Raw genomic sequence first — 26,738 nt, forward strand, 5'->3', positions numbered from 1 at the left:
GAAATGGGCCATAGAAATTTGGTGGAATAAATAAAGTCAAGATGATTTTATAAATAATTTCTATGCCTCTCAGGAAGAGAGGTTATGCTTAAATGTGTAAAATTATCTCTGCTGGGCAATCCTGGTTGTGTGGGAGGGTGATGTCTTTGAATCAGCATTGACTCTGCTACATCCTAGACAGATCCCTAAGTTTTCTTGGAAAGGTTTTGGAAGTGGTTTGCCATTGCCTGAATCCTAGGACTGAGAGAGAATGACTGGCCTAAAGTCACCTATATGGCTTTGTGCTTAGAGCAAGACTAAAACCCAGTCTTCTGATTTTTAGCCTGGTGCCTTAATCATTACACCAAACTGGAACTCAATCTGGATTAACAAATAGCATTGTTAATTTGTTGTAGTATCAGTCCATTCTAGACTGGTTTAGTAGGATTCATGTTATCATCTAACACCCCCTCCCTTTTACTTTTAATTCTCCCTAGTAATAGGTGTTGTCCCAGTTCCATTTTTATCTATATGTTTTAACACATTTACAACAAATTTTCATCCTTGAATCAAGAGTGAATTAGTTTTTCATTTTGGCAAGCAAGAATGTTGTAAGGTGGAGATTACACTATTTAATTTATTATCTAAATTAAATTGTCAGAAAAATCTGAAGTGGCAAAGAGTTCTCTATTTTCTAAGGTTACTGTGAATATGATTCTTCTTAGGGAGGATATATTTTAAATTTCTCTAGTACTTATGTTTTTGTATTTATTTATTTATTCATTCACAAAGTGATACTTTATATTACGTCAATCATGGCAATTCTAAGTGGTTTAGGAGTAATAAAACAAGAATACAAAAATAAATAACTATTAAAATGACTTAATAAGCAATGTTATGATCGTAATTAGCATAATACTTATTACTAGAATTTTTAGTCATCCCTGCTACAGTAAGAATTGCCGTTTTCTCAAAATGCTCCTAGGACTCTTAGGAATAGCTACATTTTTAAAAGCTGCTAGTATTAACAAAAAAGGTGTTGATTTTATTTCTGGTGAAAGGGAATTCCACAGATAGGCACTCTTGCAGAAAATCCTGTCCTATGAATTTTCTCTTGTAGTGGTTGGGTACGCTAAACATTCATTCTTTGCAGGCATATGTTGAGCTGGTAAATTCTATTTGTAGTAAGTGATTACAAAGATCCCTACAGCTTCCAAGTCCTGTAGGATTTTAAAATAGTAATTCCCATTTTGAATTGTCCCTAGAGAGTGACTGGCAAGTAGTATTGCTTCTGTGGTCCTGGAGTTATATAGGAGAAACAAGTTGCACCTGTTAGTGCACAGAGTGCTACATTTTGCTCTAGTTGCAGCTTCAGTTACAAAGGCAGTGTCATTTAGACTGCATTACAATAATCCATATGGGAGGTTGTTACCAGTACCTTATCTTTCTATTTCAGAATAAAGCACAACTGGTGTATCAGCAGAAGATGGTATAATGCTTTAGATTTAATTTCAAAAAGGATATTCACAGTTCTGTAAGATGTTGGAGGAGGTCATTTGTAGTTCTTTAAAGCATCTGTATCTTTTCCTAAGTTTATTTGACAACTGTAGAAACATAGCCCTATTAAATGTCAGATTTCTACTAAGGACATTTCTTGTACATTGTTTTCTCTCTTTTTAGTTTGCTTTTAAAGTATTTTTGTGGTCAAAGGATATATTGAAGACAAAATGATATTTTTGATTGTACCCTTATAGTAAAAACAATTACTAGAGTTCATTTAGTGTACTCTGAAAAATAGGCATTGAATTGGTCAAAGTGAACATCTTGCACTAATCAGTGCAATTATTATAACTTAGTGCAGCGATGGCGAACCTTTTTTGGCTCGCATGCCACAAGTTGGGGGAGCACAGGGGGGTCGTGTGCGGGCGTGCCGCACCCATAATGCAATGCGTGACCCCCCCAGTGCGCATGCGTGCACAACAGGCACGACCCCCCATTTTTACATGCTTTTTTCACCCTCCCCAGGATCCAGAGGCTTTATAGGAGCCTGAGGGGGCGAAAAGAGCCTTCCCCCCCCCCCGGAGGCCCTCTGGAGGCTTCAGGGTCCGTCCGGAGGCTTCCCTGACGCCTTTGGAGCATTTAAAACAACCCTCCGAGCAAACCGGAAATGACTTCCGGTTTGCTTGGAGGGTCATTTTAAGTGTTCCGAAGGCTTCAGGGAAGCCTCTGGACGGTCCCTGAAGCCTCCGGGGGGGCTCTTTTCCCCCTCCCCAGGCTCCTATAAAGCCTCTAGAGCCTGGGGAGGGCGAAAAAATGGCTTTTAAAAACGGTGAACTCAGCTGGCCAACGCGCGTATGCGCGCTGGCCAGCTGACAGGGCAGCGCCTCGCGTGCCTTGATAAATGGCTCCGCGTGCCACCTGTGGCACGCGTGCCATAGGTTCGCCATCACTGACTTAGTGTATATTTTCCAAAAATAGGAATGCCTGGCTAATCTTGTTTCTTTTATTATTCTATGAAAGGTATAAATATCTTAATATATTAGTAATATGGACATAGTATAATTTCAGGACTTCAGGAAACAAGAGATATTACCCTATAATATACTAATTAGCAAGCTGGATATGGCTGTGCACTTATTCAGAATAACAGAGTTGGAAGGGGCCTTGAAGGTGTTCTAATCCAACCCTGCTCAAGCAGGAAACCCTATATCATTTTGTTAGATGTATTGTCCTGCATTGACCGTGACTTTAATTATATAATCTCTATCATACTTTCCATTTTTTAAAAAACCATTCTAAATATTAGATGATTGAATTACTAAAAAAATGTATATCTGATTTCCATCCACCCACTGAAAAAAGAAATAACTTCATATTTAGTTTAGTATGGAATATTACAAAGCTCCCTGAATTGTCAATGATAAATATATGATAATATATTTATCATTGACCTAATAATTCTGAGAGTTGATGTTGACACACTGGATGCTAATTTGTTTAGGGAGGTATGCTCTAATAAAACAACCAGAAGAAAATATTCATATAGATTCATATATGCAAGCACACATGCACACACATATACACACTGTAAGCATATGCTTTTATTGGTCTCTTGATACAATCAGCACAGAAAGAGTAATATAGGTAGTCCTTGGTTAATGGTAATTAGGACCAGAATTGCTAAGCAATGCAGTTGTAAAGCAACCTCCCCAGTCCAGCACCATGGTGCAAAGCCTTAGTCACCCCAGCACTGTGGCATCAAAGCCCAGCTGTAGCTATTCAGCAGTTACCACCCTGAATTTGTGGCCTCCGGATACCCAGTTGACTTTCCCTGTCTTCTTGCTGCTGCTGCTGAGGTACATCCAGTCTGTCCCTTAACAAGGTCTGCAAATGACCTTAGGAAGAAAACCTTGCACAGTCAGCACTTGTCTCATGATAGGAGCTAAAAGGGCAGACATGGGGAGATGGGAAGCTGAGAATTTTTGAGGCATACATTAACACTATAAATGTGGGTGGGCTGTGAAGGACTGGAATTTGCCACACAGATGTTCCCTCAGTTGTAAATTTGAGGACCAAGTATAAATACCTCTGAAATTATATGCAGAAATGCAAACTATCATGGAAAACATATTATTTGTAAATTGTGTACAGTTTTTAAACTCTTCCCCCTAGTGTCAAATTTCTTATTATTTCAATATTGTTTTTGTAATAAATATATATTTATGTTATTATATTAAAATTTCTTAGTTTAAAAAGTCAAATGATCTTACATTCCATTCTCCACTATTTTCTACCTTGTTAAAATTTTCTTGTGATAATAAATGTATTACCTAGGTTTCTAGTTTAAGAGTTTAGAATCTTTTTGAAATTCCAAAGCTGAATCAATGGCAGATTAAGATCCCACATAGCCATCCTGGAGGGATGACCCCAAACAATACCTTGCTTTGTATCCATCTGTCAAATTGATGAGAGAAGTAATATACAATGTCTCCATTGTGTCATTACTGTGGAACAGCAAAGCAACAGCTTTCACGTGATATTATATATTTGGTAATAATAGATGATAAGACCATTGTAATAAAATACTTGTGAGAAAAAAATGTGGTATTGCTTTTTTAAAAAAATATAAAATTAGAAATGAGGTGCCCAATACTAATGATTTTAAAACTGAAAGCATACTGTATATTAACGTGGAAACATAATAAAAAAACATGGATCATTTACAGCTTGCAACATTGCTTGGTGTGATATACATACAGTATATACCCACAGGTTGACATCAGCTTACACACTTACAGAGTTTTATAGATGAAAATCACAATTAAAGCATGATTTAAACCACGCAGTAGGGGAAAATCTATTAGGATTAGGAATTTTGTTTACATTGCTTGATTTCAGAATAACATTTTACAAACAGTACTCTCAATATATATATTTTTTAAAAAATTATTTTCAGCTTTTGAGAGATAGAATAACTATTTGTTATGGGAAATTAAATAAAAGTTTTAAAACTGAGACTGATAAATGATGTAAATATATTTCACTTAAATTATACTTAATGATCAGTACTATTATAAGCTGTACAAATCAACCAAAAATATAGGGTTAAAGGAAGATAGCAATGTGAAAATATCTAATAATGGGTTTTTTTTCTTTTAAAACCTTATGGATAAGAGTTTTAAAATACATTGTATGCCTAGAGTACCTGAAATAGTGAACTGCCCTTCATTTTCAACAAACCTTTTATACTCTGATTTTATTCAGAGTGCTACAGCTTCACTCACTATACTGAGTGCGAACTATTCTGTCATGAGAAATGTTATGACCTTCTAGGAGTTTCTAGTCAAGAGTAAATTGAAAGTCTCTGAATTTTATTTTCACAAGGTCAAATTGCAGAGTTCAAAATATAATTTATAGGCTGAATGTATGGTGTCTGCTCTTCCGTGCTGTTTTATAAAGTCCCAATTGTTTAGAATAATTATACTAAAACTGAAACTAGGTTACTCCAAATTACCTTCAAATCCTTCCCAATCCACTGCATGAAATGATGGTGGAAGAAAGTAATAGCAAAAATACTGTTGGCATGGGAATACCTCAAGGTCAAAAGAAGTGAAATCCATTAAAGTAATTGGACATATTATAAAATGCAATATAAAATGCAATTTTCAAGTGCAAATTATTTAGAAATCTTATCTATATACTTTTTGTTCACTTTTATTTTGTACTTTAGATACCTCTACAAGTTGCCAAATAAACATTTTGAAGACCTTATGTCAGGGGTCTTCAAACCTTTTAAACGGGGCCGATTCACGGTCCCTCAGACTGTTGGGGGGGCCAGACTGACTGGGTGCATGTGGCTAGGTGGTCATGTGACTGGGTGAGCATGGCCAATTTAGCAGTCCATTTTGCCTTTGTCCCTCCCCTGCTCATCCACCGGGCCTGAAAGGCTATTTGTAAAGCATTTTTAAAGACTTTTAAAGCACTACTATACAAGCTGGCAGCAGCCCCTGCCCATCTCACCCACCGGCCCTGGATCACGTGGCTGCACTGGCGAGATCACCCCTCAGTCATCTGGCCCTCCCCTGCAGACTTCGGCCTTACCTTCAGCAGCAGTGGTGTGATCAGAAGTTCAGCTCAACCAGTGAAATAATTAACCAGAAGTTAGCTGGAGTGGATGCTCGCTGGAAGATTAGGCTGACGATGAGGGGCGGGGCTGAATCCCATCATCAGCGGGCCGGATACTTTACATTGGTGGGCCGTAGGTTGAGGATCTGTGCCTTATGTGAATATCTTATCTATCGTATAACAGATTATAGTATTTTGTAGTAATACTTTATTTTTTCTTACAGGCAAAGTCATCAACAAAGATTTACGTCACTACCTAAGCCTACAGTTTCAGAAAGGTTCAGTTGATCACAAACTGCAACAGGTTATCAGAGATAATCTTTACTTGAGAACTATTCCATGTAAGTTACACATTGACATACTTACTTAATCCCACTGGAAACTGAAACTTTTTGTTGAATTTCTTATGTAAATTTGTATTTTAATGGCCTTCTCTTAACTTGACATTACCATACTCTTGTTCTTCATCTATGTTTGCACAGTTGGATCATGCGCTTCTCACAGATTACAGTTTAACATAGACACATATTAAACATTGAGTAAAGACACAGATGAAGCCTCCCTTCATTCCATTAATGAAGGTAGTCACTCATACCAAGGATCTGACATGACTCAGAAGATTCTATTTGTCATCCAAAGAATCAGACGTGTGAGATGCTCAACACTGGGCTACTTCTCCATCTTGGTGGAGATAGCATCCAGGAATGAGTTGACCTTGTCTGCTCACTGATTGGACTGAGTCTGTCAGAACTATTTCTCTGTTGCTAGGGTTTCCCAGCTTTTGACTCAGTCCCATAGTGAGGACAGATGTCAAACATTCTCCTTTATGGAATTCCTGGAAAAACATCAGAATAAGATTTTAAATTTGTGAGTAATTGATTCAGCTGATTCCCTCTCCAAGATAGAGTTGCTGGGTTTCCTTCGGCAGCAAGAGCCTTGGCCCTAACCTCTGAAGGATCTTATCTGCTTGTCAGAAGGCTGAATAGCTTTGGATGCCATATTTGACATACAGTTAAATTGCTGGCCATTTTAAAGAGGCTCTGTGCCTTTGGGCAACTGTCACCTCAGCTGTTACTATTCCATAGATATTCGAACTCCGTGTTCACTGCATAGGGAGTAATCTCATGGCCCTCTATTGTAAAGCAACGTTGGATTGTGAGGCTTGTAGTTAATGACTGGTAACAGGCTAGTGAATTGCGCCGGGGCTTCGCACTCCAGATTTGACAGCTCGCTGCGACAGCCATCTTGGGAACTTCGCACTCTGAATTAATTCATTGAATTGTAGCAGTGATGAGTGCAGCTCCACGCCGCTAACCCAGGGCTCTACCAAGCGTTACAGCCACCACGCTCACGCTCCACACATTGCAAATCTACTCAAGAGTGGAGAACTAAAAATTTACACCAAGGCATTTTCTCCAGCATCCAGGTTCATAGTCAGCATGGATTCCCAGAATGTTTCATGTGTCCTGCCAACTAAAAGGCAATAATGTGTCCTTCCATTTTTCATAGGAAAAGACTATCCTGGGATGACCATTTGTCATTTTTTCCACCACAGTCCTCTGAGGTGGAGGGGGAGATGATCTTAACAATTACATTTTCATTATAGAGTATGTGGTGCTTACCACAAAAGCCAAATTCCAGCTTCTATGTTTCTGATCATCCCACTTCTAAAACCAATACAGAATGGAATGTTTTGGGGGTACATTTGAACTGTAGGCCAGTACACATTACTGTACATTGAAGCTCAAGTAGGTTTATTGCCAGTTCTGGAGTCAAATTAATGACAACAGGTACAGTAACCAAACTGACAACTAACAGAAAGTATTAAAGTGGTGAATAACTTCTGCCATTTAGAATCATCATGAAATGAATCAGCAGTGAAAAAATGCTGCAGACTGGCACTTTGATGTGATTAGCAATGAAAGCTTTGAAAAACATAATTCAGATGTCATGATGTGTCTATATCTACAAACATAAAAATCAGAATTGTTCAGGCAGTTGTTTTTTCTTTAGAAATGAAATTTAGAATTTGACGTAGCAGATTAGAAAGAGCATAGATGATTTTGAAGTTTGGCATTGGAAACTTCTGAGAAGACAGACAGATAGGCAGGAAAATGAACAAATCATATAACAAAACAATCCAAAGTTCTTACTCAGAACACAAATGACCAGATTGATATTATCATATTTTGAATACATTATGTGACGTTCTAGCTGTCTAGCAAAATCTATGAGGAAGTTGAGGAAATTGGAAAAAAAAGAAAACAGATTATGACAAGCAGCAAGGTGGTTGGACCACATGCAGTTGTGATGAGTGCACAACCAGAAATCCTAAGGGGTTAGTTTGGAAATAAATACTCCTGGACAAATTTGATCTATATAGTCACCAACTTGATGGCATATAATTAGTCAAAGAGGTACAGGTAGTCCTGAACCTAGGATTTGTTTAACAACTATTGTAAATTACAGTAGCATTGAAAAAAGTGAGTTCTAACCAATCCTCACAATTATAAACACTAAGCATCCCCTTGATCTCATGATTCACAGGCTTTGTAGCCAGCATATATTTAAGCTGGTTGCAACATCTCAGGGTTGCATGATTGCCATTTGTGACCTTCCCAGGGGACTTCTGACAAGCAAAGTCAATAGGGTCTTACTGACCAGGTAATTTCCTTAGCAACCATGGCAAAAATTGGCTGTGACTTAATGTCTGCATTGCTTAGTGACAGAAGTTCAGGTGCCTAATGTGGTTGTAAATTGAGGACCACTGTAGTTCTTATATTGCCGTTGCAATAAAAAGAGGGCCAGCCTCTATTTCAAGAGCAGTTTATTTTATAGTATGGATCCCTTCCTGGATAAAACCGATTTTGCTGTTCAACTTGTGCAACTTGCAGAAAATGTTCCATTGAGGACCAATGGTTCTATTTGACGAGAACCTCCAAAGGGACTCACAAAGCATATTGTAATAATTCAGTCTTATAGTTAGCAGTACATATATCACGGACTTTCTCCCTCATGAAGGAGATTGGTCTACCACATCGCTATTGTTATGTACTTAACCAGTTTTATATCAATGAGAATGCACCAGATTGCAAGCCTGTTCATTAAGTGTTAGTGCAAGCCCATTCAGAACTGGATCAACTGAGTCTATGCTTAAAAATTATGTTTTGTATAAATTTAGATTCAGCTTCTTTTCCTATATCCAATCTTCTACCATTTGGAGGCACATAGAGCCATCCAACCCTGAGTTTGCAGGAAATATGCTATAGTCATGACTGTCAAGGATTAATTATATTAATCCTTGTGAGCCATCCAGAGTCATTTACAGTGGGTAGTTCTAGAATTTTAACAAATAAATAAACCATATTCTTGATTTTAATTTGGTTTAACATTGTGTTGCAAATTTTTTGCTCTAGTTTCATATAATGAAGTACTTGTGGTTGAATCTGTTTTTATTATTATATAGCAGAGTGGCAGAATCTAGGTCAGTTTTGTATAGCAATTTGCAAACTGATACAGTTAGAAAATTTTACAAGTATTTATCCACAATTCTGCCTTTTTATTCCAGGCACTACAAGAGCTCCCAGAGATGGGGAAGTCCCTGGAGTGGACTATAATTTTATACCTGTTGACCAATTCAAAGCATTGGAAGAAAGTGGAGCTTTGCTAGAAAGTGGAACATATGATGGTACATTAAAATTTATCACTTGATGATTATTTCTAGTTTAACATTTTTGTGAGATATAATTACAAGTAGTTCCTCTGTTGCCAACTATTTGTTTAGAGATTATTTGAAATTGAACAAGAAGTATATATTACCGGTCTTCAAAGTCCCAGTTGTCATACCACCCTCGCAGTCACATGATTGTGATTCAGTTTCATTTACATTTACCATGGTTGTATCCCATGGTCATGTGATTGCAGTTTCTAATGTTCCCTGCTGCTTTCCACAAGCAAAGTCAATGAGGAGCTGGCAGAACATTGGCAGTTATGGTCATGTGAGGTCCTTTCTTAATGACCTGCATGGTCCTCACTTGACCTCAGTATACTGTGATCATGTATTCATATCAAAGCTGTTCAGAGAAATGGTTTAAGATAAATCGGTATCTTAATCTATATTGCACTTGGCTTAGAATTCTATCTGTTGTTTCTCATCATCGTAACCTGATTTGGTAACAATACAAAAATATTAAGAATTAATAATTTAGCGTTCAGAAAAGAAAGTGCTGCACCACTTGTTTATACCTTGATGATTAAGAGATATAATATCAAATAATGAATGTTTGTGTGTGTCTGCATGCATAGCTTTAAAGATGACCATTGTTATTGCATAGAAAGTTGCTTTTATGCAAGGGTGGCAATGATTTTTCAGAAAAAGATTGTATTTTAAATGTTTTGCCAGCAGTTGGTGGCAGCTGTTAAAGGCGCTGAGCTTGTCAACTGGGGAGCTGGCAGGCTGGGTTTGAGACCCAAGTTCTGTGTAAAGGGGTTAGCTCCCATTATTTGCCACAGTTCCTACACACTTAGCAGTTCGAAGCATGCAAATGCAAGATTAATAGGTATCACTTCAGTGGGAAGGTAACAGCAACCCATGCCCCTTTGGCATACAGCCATGCTGACTATGGAGATTGTCTTTGAACAGTGCTGGCTCCCTTGGCCAAGAAATGGAGATGAGCACTGTGCCTTAACATCAGACTCAGCTGACAGAGAAATCTTTACCTTTAATAATGTTACCAGAGAGATGATTCTGGCTTATGGCCTGATTTTTGTACAGTTTTGAATTTTGCTTTTTGTTTGCTTTTAAATTTGTATAGGACTTTCTTTGCATACATATCCAAACGTACACATATTGGGCAATAACTTTTATTACTATATCTGGATACCATATTAATAGTTTATAAAGGCATTTGATATGAGTTATTTTACAAGAGAAAAATAGAGTTACAGTTTCAAAATATTAAAATAACTGAAGCCCTGGCAGTTTCTTTTATGCTATATATGGAATGTCATTATTAAAATTGCAATGATTAATTTAAGAAGTAAAAAGCCAATTGTTTAATTTTTCAAAGGCACTTATTTTATTAAAAATATTGCTGAGATCCCTCAAATGCAGTAACATAGTATTTTTAGCTTTCTCAGGTATTGAACTGATAGTTTTATTTGCACAAGCCTTCATATGAAAGAATAGAAATAATGCTCTAACCACACGTTTTAAAACCACCTATGTGTGAATTCCTGTTTCATGTTTCTGCATAAAAATGAATTTGTTCTTGGCTGCAGCTACCAAAAAATCTACAGATTAATTATGATATACTATAGATTGAAATAAAATTGGTTTTCATTAGTTTTTATAATTTTCATTCAGAACTAGTGAATGTAAAATTAAATAATATTCCCTTTTGGGGGGGATTAAATGCTTTATATTGTTCAACAATATCAGAGATTTAAAGTTAAATTTGAAAATTACAGTATTTCAGCATATATGTTGTATTTTGCAAAGGAGATAGATGAATTAATCACACCTGTTTTATAGAAAATCTATTGCATTAGATGGCCAAATGTATAGAAATGGATGATTATATTCTTTGGTTCTTAAAGGACATTAGTATTACATACTTACCTAGGAGTGACAAGCCAACATGAGTTTGTCAAAAACAGAGCATGCCAAATAAATCTTATTTCATTATTTGACAAAGTGACTAAATTAGTAGTCCAGCAAAATGCTGTGGACGTAGTATACTTGGATTTCAGTAAGGCATTGACAAAGTAGACTACAGCCTACTTCTTGGTAAACTAGAGAAATGTGGAATAGACAGCATGGAGGGAACTAATCCATGGGGTACCTAACCCCAAGGTTCTGTTTTAGGTCCAGTACTGTTCAGTATCTTAATAGATGATTTAGATAAGAGAATAGAAGGGGAACTTATTAGATTTGCAGATGACATCAAGCTGGCAGAAATAGACAATACCCCAGAAGATAGGATCAAGATCCACATGGACCTTGACAGACTTGAATACTGGGCCCTAACTAATATAATGAAATTCCATGTAGAGAAAAGTAAGGTTTACACTTAGGCAAGATAAACCAAATGTACAGGAACAGATAAAGTGAAATTTAGTTCAATAGCAGTAATTGAGAAAAGGATCTTGGAGTCCTGTGGACAGTCACATAAATATGAGCCAGCAGTGTGCTGCAGTCGCTAAAAAAAACAACGCAGCCGTAATCTGCATTAATAGTGGAATAGAATCAAGATCACATGAAGTATTAGTACTGCTTTGTAAGGCCTTGATAAGACCACACTTGGAGTACTCCATCCGACTTTGGTTATCTCAGTGTAAAAAAGATGTTCAGACTGTGGAAAGAGTGCAGAAAAGAGCAAAAAAGATAATTAGGGGGCTGGAGGCTAAAGTATGTGAAGAACTATTGCAGGAATTGGGTGTCTAGTCTAGTGAAAAGAAGGACTAGCGGCAACATGATAGCAGTATTGCAATATTTGAGGGGCTACCACAAAGAAGAGGGGATCAACTTATTTTCCAAAGCACCAGAAGGCAAGACAAGAAGCAATGGATGGAAACTAATTAAGCAGAGAAACAACCTAGAACTAAGGAGAAATTTCCTGACAGCGAATACAATAAACCAGTGGAACGGCTTGCATTCAGACGTTGTAAGAGCTTCATCATTGGAGGCTTTTAAAAAGAGCCTGGACAGCATTTGTCTAAAATGGTATAGGGTCCTGCTTGAGCAAAGGGTTGGAATAGAAGACATCCGAGGTTCCTTCCAACTCTGTTATTCTGCTATTCTTAGCCCTATTAAAATTGAGTCTTGTGTTTGAGTGAGGGTAGAGGGTATTTTCTATGTTTGACCTTTAAAGTATAACAACCTTGCTTGTTTATAGTAAATATTGCTGCAGTAGGCTGCCAAAACTTCAAAAAAAATTCAGCTGCATATATAACATATATAACTTCCACATAATTATTTCAGTTTCTATAAGAACACATTAGGATGTGCTGACCAAATAACTGGTTCTAGGTATACATAGAAAGATTTTTAAAAATACTAGGCATAGTATACGTAGTCAAAATTGTCATTATTTCTTACTGTTATTTATGAGCAGTTTATATGGAATCTTGCATTTGTTCTTGCCTTCTTTTGATTTTTTTTTTGCTTCAGATTAATGCAGATGCTGGAAGTTGGATAAACTAGAAATTTATCTAGCTATTCTAATTGTCAAGAAAAATTAAAAAAAAGGCATGATCCAGGACTTTGTACTATGATGATTGTAAATAATAATCCAGAATGCTGTCATATAAATTGTGTCATTTTGTGTTTCCTGTAGAGAAAAATAGTGTAGGAGCAGCTGTCCCACTCAAGGAATGATTGGATAAGTGACTTTGAACAAAGTATCAAAGATAACCTTTAAAAATATAAAATACCAGAATACTTCACATCCAGATAAAATAATTTAAAATCTGCGGACTGATTTATGTTTTCAAATCATTGAATCTACGTAGTGATATCAATACAGTAGGTGTTGAGAACCAGAGAGGCAATTTTGAAGCAAATATTATTTAAGCAAAGGCGGCAGAAATATTTCGTAAGCCCTGCAAAGGGAGCTATCACAGGTAGTCCTTGACTTATAACCATAATTGAGCCTGTCTATTGCAATCTTAAGTCATGGCAGTTATTAAGCAAAGCACCCACATTGACACCTTGCTTTTCCTGTTGCAGTTGTTAAACATAGCACAGGGCACCTCAGGGGAGGCCTTGGGAGGCTTAGCGCAGGTCTAAACTTCATTACAGCATCTCCCCAGCTCACATATAGCTTGCTCAGGTTCACCCCATCCCTTGTGGCACCTTGTGCTACACTTGGTGACTCAAAGTAGATCTTGGATATCACTTTTGAGTAGGGGAGTCTGCTGATCCATCCTTCCTTATACAGTACAGAGACCATGCGCTGCCATCCCAGAAGCAGGCACCAGTCTGGACTGGCTACAGTTCTTTGTATCCACTCCCAAAATGGTGCCCCTTCTGGAACAACTCCACGTGGCCCCTGTGTAGGAAGATTGAACAGCAGATTGGATTCTTTCCTGAAAGAGATCTATGGAAAAGATGTGAACTGAGCCATAAGAATTAATGGGGAGAATGTGGGACCCAGCATGATGGGATGCAGGTCCAAGACTTGCAGTGACCCAGTGGGGCGGGGCAGGGAGAACATAGGTGGGGAGGTTTACTGCAGAATTACTACAGTTAGTCATAAGGATGGACAGTTTGCAAGTGCCCAGATTTTGTTCATGTGACAGCATGGTGCTGGAACTTCAGGCATGATCATAAATCACTTAATTCAGTGCTGTTGTAAATTCAAACAGTTGCTGAACGAATCGTCATAAGTTGAGTACTACCTGAAAAGGAGAGATACTTTCCTGACTCAATGGAAAGTAGAAAGTGAGAAAAAGTTAGCATCTGTTAGTATCTGTTATTAAAGCTGATGTCAATAAATATAATTCTAGTCTTACTGTGGAATCTGTTTCATGATCTGTCTACCTTGGACAGACAAAAAGAAACTTCAACCACAATGTCAAAGTAATGGGACTTATTTACCTGTTAGCATACATACTGCACAAATATGTATTTATGGTACATCTATCATTGCAGATGGCCATGAACCCAAATTCATTGTTAGATTTATTATTTATTCACTTATTCTATTTTGTAACATATGTGAGATTGGTGACTATATAAACAGGAGAAAGTAACAAGCAATGTTTTATAAATGTATATGGCTGCTTATCTTAAATGCGTTAATAATTAAAAACAAGCTATTTTTTCAAGTTATTAATATCTAAACATAATCACAACTTAGCCTAAGCATTATTTAATATATATATTAGCTTTCTTTCTTTCACATACATATATTTAAGGTAATTTCTATGGGACTCCTAAACCTCCAGCTGAGCCTAGTCCATTCCAACCTGATCCAGTGGACCAGGTGCTTTTTGATAACGATTTTGACCTGGAATCTCAAAGAAAAAGAACAACATCTGTCAGCAAAATGCAGAAAATGGACACTTCCCTTCCTGAAGAAGAAGAGGAAGAAGAAAAAGTAGCAATTAATGGTAATGGAGGAACAGGTCAGTGTACATTTTTACTTATTTTATAAATAAATATTAAATTAAAGCTTGTGAAAAATAGTTCAGAAATGAAATAAGTAACTTGTAATACAGTTCTTACTTTGTTTATAAGAGATTTTCTCTTCTACCTATTTTGAGACTTAATATATTGATTTATTAAATGTGAACAGGTGCAGGCATAAAATACAAATTCAGATACCTTAATAAATATTGTTTTCAGTTTTCTTAGATTAATGTACTTGAAATTTGTCCAAGGATAGGTATTCCTTCAGGGCCAAAGAGGAAAAAAAAGGAATTTTGAGAGGACACTCTTATGAAATAACTACCACAGATAGTCCTTTGCTTATGGCTAGTCACTTAGCATCTGTTCAAGGTTATGACAGATCCCCCCCCTTCCCCACTTACGATCCAGTTTCAAAGTTACCTGCAATTATATGCTCTTACAACTGACCACAGGGATGTTGCAGTGCTCACTCCCTATTTCCCCCACTCGTCCCACCCTACCTTGCCAGATTGCTGCAGCTTTGGCTTGCTCTCAGCCCAGTCACTCAGCCATCCAGGAGAAGCTAAAAGCTCTCTGTGGAGAGGCTAAAAGCTCTCTATGGTGTTTGTGGAACCTTCTTAATCAACAGAACCCCTATAGGATTGCGATAATAGCACCCGCTTGCAGTATAGCATTGATTGCCATGTGTAGCTGCTTCAATAGGAAAGCTGACCTTTACATCACACTGGCCCTCTCTGCAAAAACAGAAAGATAAGCTAGGTGCTGCATGGCCCTTGAGTTAACTGACAAGATGAAGGTGCTGAGTTTTTGGGTGGGAAGCAATCTGAAGCTTTTAAGCTACAACAGTCCTGTACTCACTGGTAGCTTCTTTGAATGGCTTTCAGCTCTCCTGTTTGGCTGAGTTGGGAGCAGCCTGAGGCTTACAAGTTGCAGTAGCCCTGATTATGCCAATAGATTCTATAGCTGACCCTAGATTCCGCTGGGTGGCCGAGTGGTTAGGCGGAAGCAAACCAAGGCCTGTGGGGACCCAGTTGTTGTTGGGGGGGGGAATAGCAGGTCCAAGGTCTGAAGAGATCCTTAGGGGCAGGAAGCAAAGCATGGGGGACCTTGGGTATGGCAGGCCTTGTCCATTTCTCAAATGATGACAACTGTTTTCAAAATTCTCTCTAACATTTCAGTGGAATCTTTATAGGAACCAATGATATTTTTATAAATAAATTGGTTGCTAGAAACTGAAAAATTGTTTTGCAGAATGTCCTCCTTGGTTTGTTTTTTAGTTAAATAGAAAAGTAGAACGGGGCTGGTTAGTATGTAGAAAATATCTAGGTACAAATTAATCTGCTTAACTGTGTTCTAGGGAATTTGTGACATATTCAGTTTAACTTTGTAAAGCAGAATAAAGATAAATTAGATATTATATAATGTTTTATATACTTCTGTTCTTTTTTTAAAATTGAAAGCCGCCTACATATTTAGAGATAGGCAGCAAACTAAATAAAAAAATAAAACAAATGAATTATTTTCTTTAAACAATTGCAGAATACAAAGAGCGACATTTGGACTCTTCTGATTGGATGAAAACTGTTCCTAGTTATAGTCAGACAAATAGTTCTGTGGATTTCAAAAATTATTTATCGAGGGAAGAAAACTTAGAGCCTCTGCCCAAGAACTGGGAGATGGCCTACACAGATACTGGAATGATCTATTTCATTGAGTGAGTAATTTAATTAATTTAATTTAATTTATTAAATTTATAGACCGCTAGTAGAAGCTGGTATTATATGCATTTAGAATTATCAAACCAAGATGATTGTTAGTACACTTGAAGATGTTTCAGCTGATTAATTTCTGCTAATATGTTAATTTTATAATAAATATCCATATCCCATTGCAAAGATTTATGGGGTTCCCTATCAAGGAAAATATTTTCTCCCAAAGAGACCGTATTTGCAAAAATCAAAGATCTCTGTAGACTGCTCAGATCAGTGCAGTGCAATTGCATAGAATACATTTTTTTTATAAAAGGCAAATCTCTAAACATATTTCAAGTAAATCATTGTAAAATATTGTAAAAGTGTTCATATAATTGTTTATATTTCTAACTATATAGTTTTAATACAGGACAATTAATATGACAATTCTAAGAACTAAATGTCTCATTTAAATAATGAATCTACTATTTATTTTATAATTATACTATGAACTAGATAATCTTAACAACCTAAAATAATATGAGATAATTTTTACCTTTAATTTGGATAATTTCTACTTTTATGTATATCCTTAAAAGCAAGCTGAATAGAATATGATTTTAGGCTTATTATAAATAGTTAGAAGGGACGTGTGTTTTCGTTTCATTACTCTGTTTCTTCTCAGGTAAAATACACAGATCTACACAAATCATGAATATATCATTAATTGAATGTTAAACCATTAGTTATCAGTATTTTCTGACAACTTTAACCTAAGTTAACCCCATTCAAAACAAATATGTTGTTTTGTAGAAAACTAAGTCAACTGTGACTATGAATACATACCTCTAAAACAGAGTTTGGCTGTTTAACAAGTTTTTTCTCTCATATAAATCTGTCATTTAAAAAAAAACAGAACATGATTCAAGCATCTTTCAGAATTTTGAAGCACAGTTCATATCTTTGGTTATTTTTATCAGAAATCAGAAGTTGTTTTTGAAATAATTATGAAAAAAAAATCATTTTTAATTATTTACAAATTACAAATAATTAACCATAACTAGGGTTCCATTTTGAAATATTCAATGAAAGTGAAATTATGTGCTTAGAAACTTTTCTTCATTTAAGCCAGTCATCACATGTACATAGATGTGCTTTGCAAAGAAAAAAGTTCACGTATGCAAGACTGAACTGTCTCCATGTAGTCTGTCTGTCTGTCTGTCTCTCTCTCTCTCTCTCTCTCTCTCTCTCTCTCTCACACACACACACAGAGCGCCAGAGTCTGAAGATAAAGTGCAACATGTTTCTGTAATGAAGGGAACTTTTTATTAGTATTTTCTAATTAATTTCTCTGACTCCACAGCCACAATACGAAAACCACCACCTGGCTGGATCCTCGTCTGTGTAAAAAGGCCAAAGCCCCTGAAGACTGTGAAGATGGAGGTAAGAAGTTGGTAACCCTAACCCTCCACCCTGCTATGTACGTTGTTTCCCAACAATTCATGTTTATTGAATTGTTGGGAAAAAGCTTTCTTGGTGTAATAAATTATTAACAGTACTAATCAGTTGCATATTGCATCTGCGTTATAGTATCTGATTCACATACATTTATCACATCCTTGTAATCTTGTTGCTATGTCTCAAGCACTCTGATCAATTCTTTCCATAGCAAGGATGCTCATAACTTCTTTTATATTTCAAGATCAGCCTAAAGCTGGAGCACCCTGAAGATGCCTCCAAGTGCTCTGTTCCAGAAATAGTGGTTCCCTAATTATTCCATTTTAAGACCTTCCATCTGGGCAGTCTGCATTACGTGATACCAAACACTTCAGTTTTTTAAAATCTCCCTAGGATCAGTATTCACATTTGGGTTGGCCATTTTTGTTTTATTGAATTCTTTTGTTCCTTAGATTCAGAATAACTTGTCTTCCCAGTTGTGGTTGTGGCACAAAGAGTCATTAACTTGTGGGCAGCTGCATTTTGAAACAGTAGCAGTTTCCAGATGTTTTGAGAGGTAACTGTAAAACTAAAGTGAACTGCAGTAACCCAATTGGGTATAGATAAGAGCATGCCAACCCTTCTTGTTTCCCAGAACTGCTATTTTTCTCATACTCTTATCTGCTTACATCACCTAAAAAGTTCAGGCTTACAGTATTCAACAGAGTACCATTAGCAAACTTATATTGTCTCACCTCAAACTGATGGATGAAATCACTCAGAGTGATTTCACTCACAGTGATTTCTTATAGATTTTTAAGTAGCAAGGGAGAGACTCTTAAGCCCCAAGGAACCCCACAGCACAGTGCTCACATTTTCTCTCTCACTGGTTTTTTACTGATAGATTATGTGCCCTCGGGTTGGGGTTGATTCTTAGTGACTACACAGACAGATTTTCTGTAGGAGTCTCTGTCCCTAATTGGTCCTTCTGATCTTCCAACAGTGCAAACATCACTACTGCAATTGCAGTTTTTCTTTTTTATTGCTGCTAAATGTAATATTTCAAAAGCAGTAAAAAAATGAAAGGGCATAAAAGTGCATTTAGCTTGTTTTTTTGCATGCGCCCCCCCCCCGCCTTCCGTTTTCGCTGGAAGAGGGCTAGCAAAACAAACTAAAAGCAAAACAAAAGGAGAAATGTTTCCCCTTTTGCATTTGAATGTCCAAGAAGGGACAGGAAAGGAGAAAGGGAAAGAAAAAGATGGGAAGAGAGCAAGGAAGGAAAAAAGAAGGAAAGATGGCAAGGAAGAAGAAAGGAGAACGAAGAGGGTATCGAAGGAAGGAAGGTCCCGCCTTAGCACTTGGCCACCAGAAGCCCTGCTGCCCTTTCACCATCCCATTGACTCCTCCTCCTTACCTCTCCTGGTGGTCTCCCATCCTATAGCTGAGGATGCTTTGGTTGCAAATCTGGGCCTCCTTGCATGAAGAGGGAGTGGGCCTCCATCTGAGCACCAAACCGTTGGTCTCCCTCCATGGTCTTGCCTTCCTCCACTAGAGACAATGGATTCTCCCCAGCCCCACTCGGGCCACCACAGGTGCTCCCAACATGAGTGATGTCCGGCTTTCCACACCCACTACAACCATGCCCCCCCCCCGAGGTCAAACACATCCCTGATGCGGTCCTCAATGGAGTTGAGTTTGACACCTCTGCTTTAGAATAACAACAAAAGCTAAAAAAGAAAATTGCAATAGTTCATTGAAATATCTTACTTGCTGCAGATTAAACTGATGATATGAGTATGTGTTTTGATCACAAGTCAGTGCATGTGAACTTTTGTTTAATTCTAATATGATTTTCTTTAAAATATTATATAATTTTCTGAATCTAGAGTGATTCTTCTACTCATAGACTTGTTCTATGCAGTGAACATTTGCTGTTATAAATGATTATGCAAAAATATTAAATTTTGGCTTTGAAAGATACACAAATAAATGAATTAATTATGCAGTCCTTTTTCTCAATATGTGTTGAGGGAGATAAGAAACAACTTATATTCAAGATGAGCCTTATTTCCATACAATTTTTAAACTTTATATCTGAATGTTTGAAATGGAGTTGGGTTTTGGATGTTGGGTTTGGATTGGTTTATTTGTTTGATACTGGTTTGGAAAAACTCAATAAATCGAGCAATATATTTTTTCTAAGATTTTTTTATGGACATATCCCAAGTAATTACCAAGAGTTAAGTTTGACCTGAGGAGCTAATGAGATATGAAAACCTGGTAAAATGTTTGCAATGTTTACAATATACTGGACTGATTCACGGAAGGAATTCTCTTGCACAAAGAAACGAACAGCGCTAACATAATGGACTCAGACAGTGTCAGTTTCACCATGTCATGCGAATTCCACCTTCCACAATCTTGTCTATTCTGACATTCTTGACCAAGATGAAATTCCAAAGTGGTCTGTGAAAATGGAGTTTCTTCAGCCACATGGTTCTATGTCTCTGCTGATTTTCCACAGAAGAGACAAATGACAGAGACGGAAACAAGTGAGGGTGGTTCAGTTGTCCCTGAGCCAGACTGGATTGGCACCCACCATAAGCACACCAGGGTTTTTAAAAAAAACCATTACAGCAATGGTGAAAAGGTAGAAAGGGGAAGCGAAACATAAGTGGTGAACTTTTAGCGTCCCTGGTGCTAATTGGTAAGGCTATAATGGTCTGGCACAAGAAAAGCATGGTGTTAGTCAAATGATGTTATAGTTAAACTGTTTTGTGTGAATAAAGCAATTGAGTGGATGAAGAAAGGGAAGAATAGCAAAGCAATGTGACATTATTGAGTCAAGGTTTTTTTAAAAAAATCATGGAAATATGTTTTTAAACTTTCCCAGAACTCTGTGTTTATAACAGACTAGTTTGAACTGTCTAAAACTGTTTTCATTTTGTTTCATTTCTGCTTGGAGAAGTGACTGTATATGCTGGCTGGGGAATTCTGGGAGTTGAAGTCCACAAGTCTTAAAGTTCCCAAGTTTGGACACCCCTGGTATAGATAGTTCTTGACTTACAATTGTAATGGACTTACAATCTTACGTCGTGATGTAAGATCAAGTTGATTACTATGTGACTGGACCTGTTTTTATTATCTTTTTTTGTGGCAGTTAAGTAAACATTATGAGCATAAAGCGAATGCTGCAGTTGTTATCTGAATCCATTGTTTGCTATTGGGTGTTTTTGCTAACACAAACATTATAAATTGCTGTTATATGATGACTATTATATTACACTGGTCTGTGACAATAATCAAAGATTGATTGAAAAGCTTGAAAAGACACGGCTAAGTCGACCCAAGATAACTGAATTGATATTTAAGCTTCTTTCTGAATCAGAGTTTAGTTCAGTGACCATTGTTTCTGCTTCCGATTTAATTGGTTTCCATGTCACCCACATTTAATAATTTTTTAGAATTTTATTTATTTTTATATTTAAATTTGTAGTACGTTGTCCTGCATCCCCATGATATAAATAGGATTTAAAAAGTAATAAGCTCATCAGTTTTTTCTTTTCTAATTACAGAGCTTCCTTATGGTTGGGAGAAAATAGAAGACCCTCAGTATGGAACATATTATGTTGAGTAAGTTTTTTTGTCTAATTGCTGAAACTCTAGATTAATTGAATAACTAAATCCCTCCCTCCCCCCCCTTCCACTTAACTGCCCATCACTCTCATAGAGTGGCTCTGATAATATATATATTTGTTCAGTACACAGCATTTATTTATTTATTTATTTTCAAAATTTATAGACCGCCCCCTCTCCCCAAAGGGACTCGGGGCGGTGTACAGGCATCTCATTAAAAACAGATACAAAAGATAAATACCCTTAAATACCCTTAAAAGCGAATTAAACCTAAATTCAGCTGTACAGAATAATAAAAGTTAGAATCAACTAAAAAGCGTACCCCTAAAAATAGCAGTATGATAGCAGTAGTTTTATTATAAAGCATGACTAGTTAGCTAATGTTTTCTTCCTTTTCAGGAAATTTAATGAGTAGATCTACATATCCTTTAGAAGAATAAAAAACAATTTATTAGCTTTCTGCTGTAAATGGATTATATGAATTTTTAAAAGGAAATTAAAAAAAACCCCTGCATTTAACATTGGCTGTTATATGGAGTTATATTCACTTAATGACCATGTGATTCACTTAACAACCACTATGATCCCCTTTAGGATCATGGCAAAACAGATTGTAAAATTAGTGACTGAGTTAATGGCTGCCTCACTTAGAGATAGAAGTTCCATTCCCAATTATGACTACTTGGATAAGAACAATACTAGAAAACTGAGTAGCATTTAAATAAATGATAAAGTGCCCACTATTTTTTAATGACACATTTTCTTTGTAATATAGTAATACTGTTTGTACATTATTAATAATTTTATTATTAAGGGGATTTGGGAATATCTCAAAACATATATTAGAAATTTTTACAATTTTATCAAAGTTTAACATATTTTTTTAAACAGGATTTGGGGTTTTGACAGTTTTTTATTCTTCTAAATATGTGGAATGTTTTAATTTGGAGTAAATTATTTTGTTAGTCCAAGTAAATATCCAGAGTATAGTTTTATTATTATTTTTTCTTTTTAAACATTGTGAATCACCAAAGTAGATATAGCCAGGTAACTTAATTTATTTAGAAATAACAAAATTGATGAACTGATAATCCTAGCGAAACCTTTGCTCTTTTATTTGGTTTAACAATCAGTGTTCTTGGTTATTGTTTGTAGTCCCCACCCAAAAGTGTGATGGATGAAGAAATAAATATTTTATTGCTTTTTAAATTAAACTTGATCCAAATGGTTTTTTTTTATTCCCCATATAAAATAATAATGATTTAATACCCAATTTTTATAACTGATTATCAGATAATTATTCTCGGGACTTTTTATTATCTATATCAACATGTTAAACAATAGGCAGTACTTGTAATTTCTCCCTCTTCCTAAATTAAGGTTGCATTCAGATTTTGTCCTAAATTCATTCACTTGTTTGAATTCAAATCTCAGTTAGTTGATCATCAGAAACAGTCTGATTCTTTGTATTCATTTGATTCTTCTGATTCTTTGTATTCAAATGGAAGTCTGCTACTAGCTATTGGAAAACCTGGGTTTTTTCTTTTTAATTATGCAAGTATTAAAATATTGGAAGCTTAGCAATTACTGAATTGAAGTTCTGCTGGATTTTTGGTAAGAACCTCTTTCTCTTGGAAAGTTGAAAGAATGGACAGCAATATCCAATTATGCAGAAAAAAGTGACCTTTTTCTGTAAATATTTTATAATTCCATTTGCACTACCATTTTGTATACTTTGCAGTCACATCAACCAGAAAACTCAATTTGAAAATCCAGTTTTGGAAGCCAAACGGAAAAAACAGCTAGGACAGACTGATGGAGGCTTGTCAAATCCAGGTGCAGTTTTCAGTGGCTTGCTGTTAAAACCTGAAATGTATTTGTTAAGAATATATACAATCATCATAATCACAATGTCTCTTTATGCTAGCTTTCTGTAAGCAATTAGCTAATTTTTGTACTGTTATAAACATGAATCTGAAATAATTCCTGACATTTATATTTTTATGATTTTAAAATATTGTTTTCTATGCCAACTTAATAACATAAATAATTTTTCATTCTAAGTAGCATTACAATATTTTTAAAATGGCAGAGTATAAAAAAAGAAAAGGTTTTGGACTTTTTTCATAGTTAATCAGATAAGCAAAATATCCCAACTAAGTACCTTTAAAGTTCTTCTCTCTGTTAAAGAAGTGAGAACATAATACTTTTAATGATGAAAATGGATAGATGGATAGATGAATGGGTGGGTGGGTGGATAGGGATGGGTGATGGATGGATATGACCCAGCATTGGGTGTTTATAAAGAGTTATTTAACAGAACAGAATAATATAAACCTGTCCATGTTTTATAAAGCTAGAGTGTGCATCTGACATTTCAAAATAGTTTATCACTACAATATTAATTGCCTTATTCTGCACTCCCAGTTTTTGAGTAGACATGCCTAAAAGCATTTTCTTTGTGTACAGAACAAGCAAAACCTTTCTTTACTCGAGATCCATCCCAGTTGATAGGGACACTAATACAAACATCACTGAAGAAAAGTACTATGGGATTTGGATTCACAATAATTGGCGGAGACAGACTAGATGAATTTCTACAGGTGAAGAATGTGTTAAAAGATGGACCTGCTGCACAAGATGGCAAAATTTCATCAGGTAAATCAATTTATAGTGTAGTTGGATCACAAAAGAGTTTGGTATTTTAGATATTCAGGAACAATTCATTTTTCTTTCCCAATTAAAATTCATTTATTTATTACTAAAATTTCTATGGACCACCCATCTTACGCTCATAGCTCTGGGCAGCTAGCAATATAGAAATACCATAATACAATGATAGAACAACTATTATAAATACAAAATGCAAAAGTTAAGGCTTCTCATATTGCAGGTAGATGATACTTCAGTCGTGCCAACAGATTACCTTACCCACTGTCTATGTGTAGGTTTTAAACAGGAGTGTAGAGAGCATTAAAGCCTGATGCATATCATTTAGCAGATATCTAGGTGCATCATAGGACAACAATTTTTCAATCAAAGTAGTACAAATGGGCTTACTTACAGGATACATCCAAAATCTGAGGGCCATGACACCTATGGAATTGAAATTTTGCTAATTTTATAAAACATTTTATGATATAAACAGGATCATAAGACATTTTATGAAATCATACAATATGTCACAAAACACTTCCTGAAAAGTTTTTAAGTTCTTTTCAAGTACATTAAAAGTTCTGGCATTGTTGAAGGCATTGAGGAATCTGGTAAGAAAATATATCTGAAACGATGAGCCAGGTTGTATAGTCTAGCAATGTATTTGAATTAAAAAGTCATATATAATTTAGACTTCAATAAATTAGCGCATGAGTCTTATCCCAACATTCTGTTTTTCACTTAGGAAGTACATAAACAATCCCCAAATCCAATGAAAATGAGTATTCCCGTCAGGTCTTAATAAATACAAATTAAGTTCAAGGCAAAATTCTGGGAAAATCAGATACAATATTGGATCATTATTCTAAATTTTGATTGGGAGATGCGCAACGTTTGTTGTAAGATGGCTGGCTATATAAAAGTTTTAAATAAATAAATCAATGTTAATAATTCTCCACAACGAGGTTACTAAGATTATTTTAATATATGTAAATATATTTGTGTTAATACTTTATTCATTTTTAATAGGTGATGTCATTGTAGATATAAATGGTACATGTGTCCTTGGCCATACCCATGCTGATGTTGTCCAGATGTTTCAATTAGTTCCCGTCAATCAGTATGTGAATATGACGTTGTGTCGTGGATATCCTCTGCCTGATGAAAGTGAAGATCCTGTTGTAGATATTGTTACAGCCACTCCTGTCTTAAATGGCCAACCAGTTACACAAGGAGATACCTGTATACTCAGTCAGGATTTAATCCCAGGAACAGTGGTTTTGGATCACAATAGTAAAACTGGACATATATTAGTCAATGGACGCCTGAACGGTCCTTCAACAATAGACTTTGGAGAAGAAAGGGCGACAGGGTCTTCTTCAGGATGTTCTCAAACAGAAATGGTTACAATTCCTCTGATCAAGGGACCTAAAGGTTTTGGATTTGCAATAGCTGATAGCCCTTCAGGACAAAAGGTGAAGATGATTTTAGACAGCCAGTGGTGTCATGGACTTCAGAAAGGGGATGTAATTAAAGAGATTTATCATCAGAATGTACAGAATTTAACTCACATCCAGGTAGTAGAAGTACTGAAGCAGTTCCCAGTTGGAGCAGAGGTGCCACTGCTTATCCTAAGAGGAGGTATGTAAATGAATTTGCTATAACTTAAAATGCCTGTGTTGCTTTCAAACACAATGTAGTACTTCTATCTAGTGACATTGACAACAAAATGCAATGATGCCAGAATGATGGCATATGCACAGTGATGGAATCATGCAAATTCTGTGATTACATTTTTTTGCATCAGGACATCTGATGCAAATATGTATTTGTGGCATTTTGGAATTATGACAAAATGCACATATGATCTTACTGTAGTTGCCCATATTGCTAGTCTTAAGGTTGTATTTCTACATCCATGGTAAAAGAAATGATGTAAAAAGCATCTTCCCATCTCTCGTCTATGAGTGTCTCAGGAGATGCAGTGAGTGTTTCTAAAGGTCAAGTATCTATACATTTCTCCAAAGACAAAATTATTTTCCATTTATATTTGATTGGCAAAATATTCATTGGAACATAAATATGTAAAAGTTGTATACCTGAATGGTGCCATGTAAAGACCTCACTTGTAGTTTGTTGATTGTCTCTTCGTTTGTCTTAGTCCACTGTCTTTTTATGTATATAGCTTTTTATTGTTATTTTGACTTCTTAATCTCATGTCAGTAAGGGTCAGTTAACCAATGTAAAATATCATATAAGCTTGTCTTCCTTTATGGGCTTGATATTAATATTGACTTTATTACATAAAGTTATATACAATTATATTTGTGACAATTGTATTTTGAAATGGCAGTAGATACTGTTAGCAAAGTTCATTCAAATACAAATTGATTATTGCTGACATGGCTAAATTGTACAAATCTACTGCCAAACATTGCTGGGTTTATATGTTGTTGGGGATAATGTAGAAGTGTAATGGTAGAAAGTGTTTGCTTTTTATTCAACAAGTCACTTTCATGCATTTTTTAAAATACATTTTGGTTACTAGTTATCATTGAGCATTCTATTTGTACTAAAACTGT

The 26,738-nt window shown here is 36.0% G+C and overlaps 1 protein-coding gene across 1 annotated transcript in view; it reads left to right on the plus strand.

Annotated features, from left to right (window-relative positions):
- The window catches only part of MAGI3 (membrane associated guanylate kinase, WW and PDZ domain containing 3), a 104,772-nt gene that overhangs the window by 41,168 nt on the left and 36,866 nt on the right, over positions 1–26,738 (plus strand). The window contains exons 2-10 of the mRNA XM_081949175.1: positions 5,829–5,945; positions 9,173–9,292; positions 14,524–14,733; positions 16,277–16,451; positions 17,792–17,871; positions 21,441–21,498; positions 23,243–23,337; positions 23,971–24,159; positions 25,186–25,797. Coding sequence (XP_081805301.1) covers positions 5,829–5,945; positions 9,173–9,292; positions 14,524–14,733; positions 16,277–16,451; positions 17,792–17,871; positions 21,441–21,498; positions 23,243–23,337; positions 23,971–24,159; positions 25,186–25,797 — 1,656 coding nt within the window. The remainder of the gene's footprint in view (positions 1–5,828; positions 5,946–9,172; positions 9,293–14,523; positions 14,734–16,276; positions 16,452–17,791; positions 17,872–21,440; positions 21,499–23,242; positions 23,338–23,970; positions 24,160–25,185; positions 25,798–26,738) is intronic.

The sequence above is a fragment of the Natrix helvetica genome (genome assembly GCF_964273705.1).
Source record: "Natrix helvetica genome assembly, chromosome: 3".
Lineage (NCBI taxonomy): Eukaryota > Metazoa > Chordata > Lepidosauria > Squamata > Natricidae > Natrix > Natrix helvetica.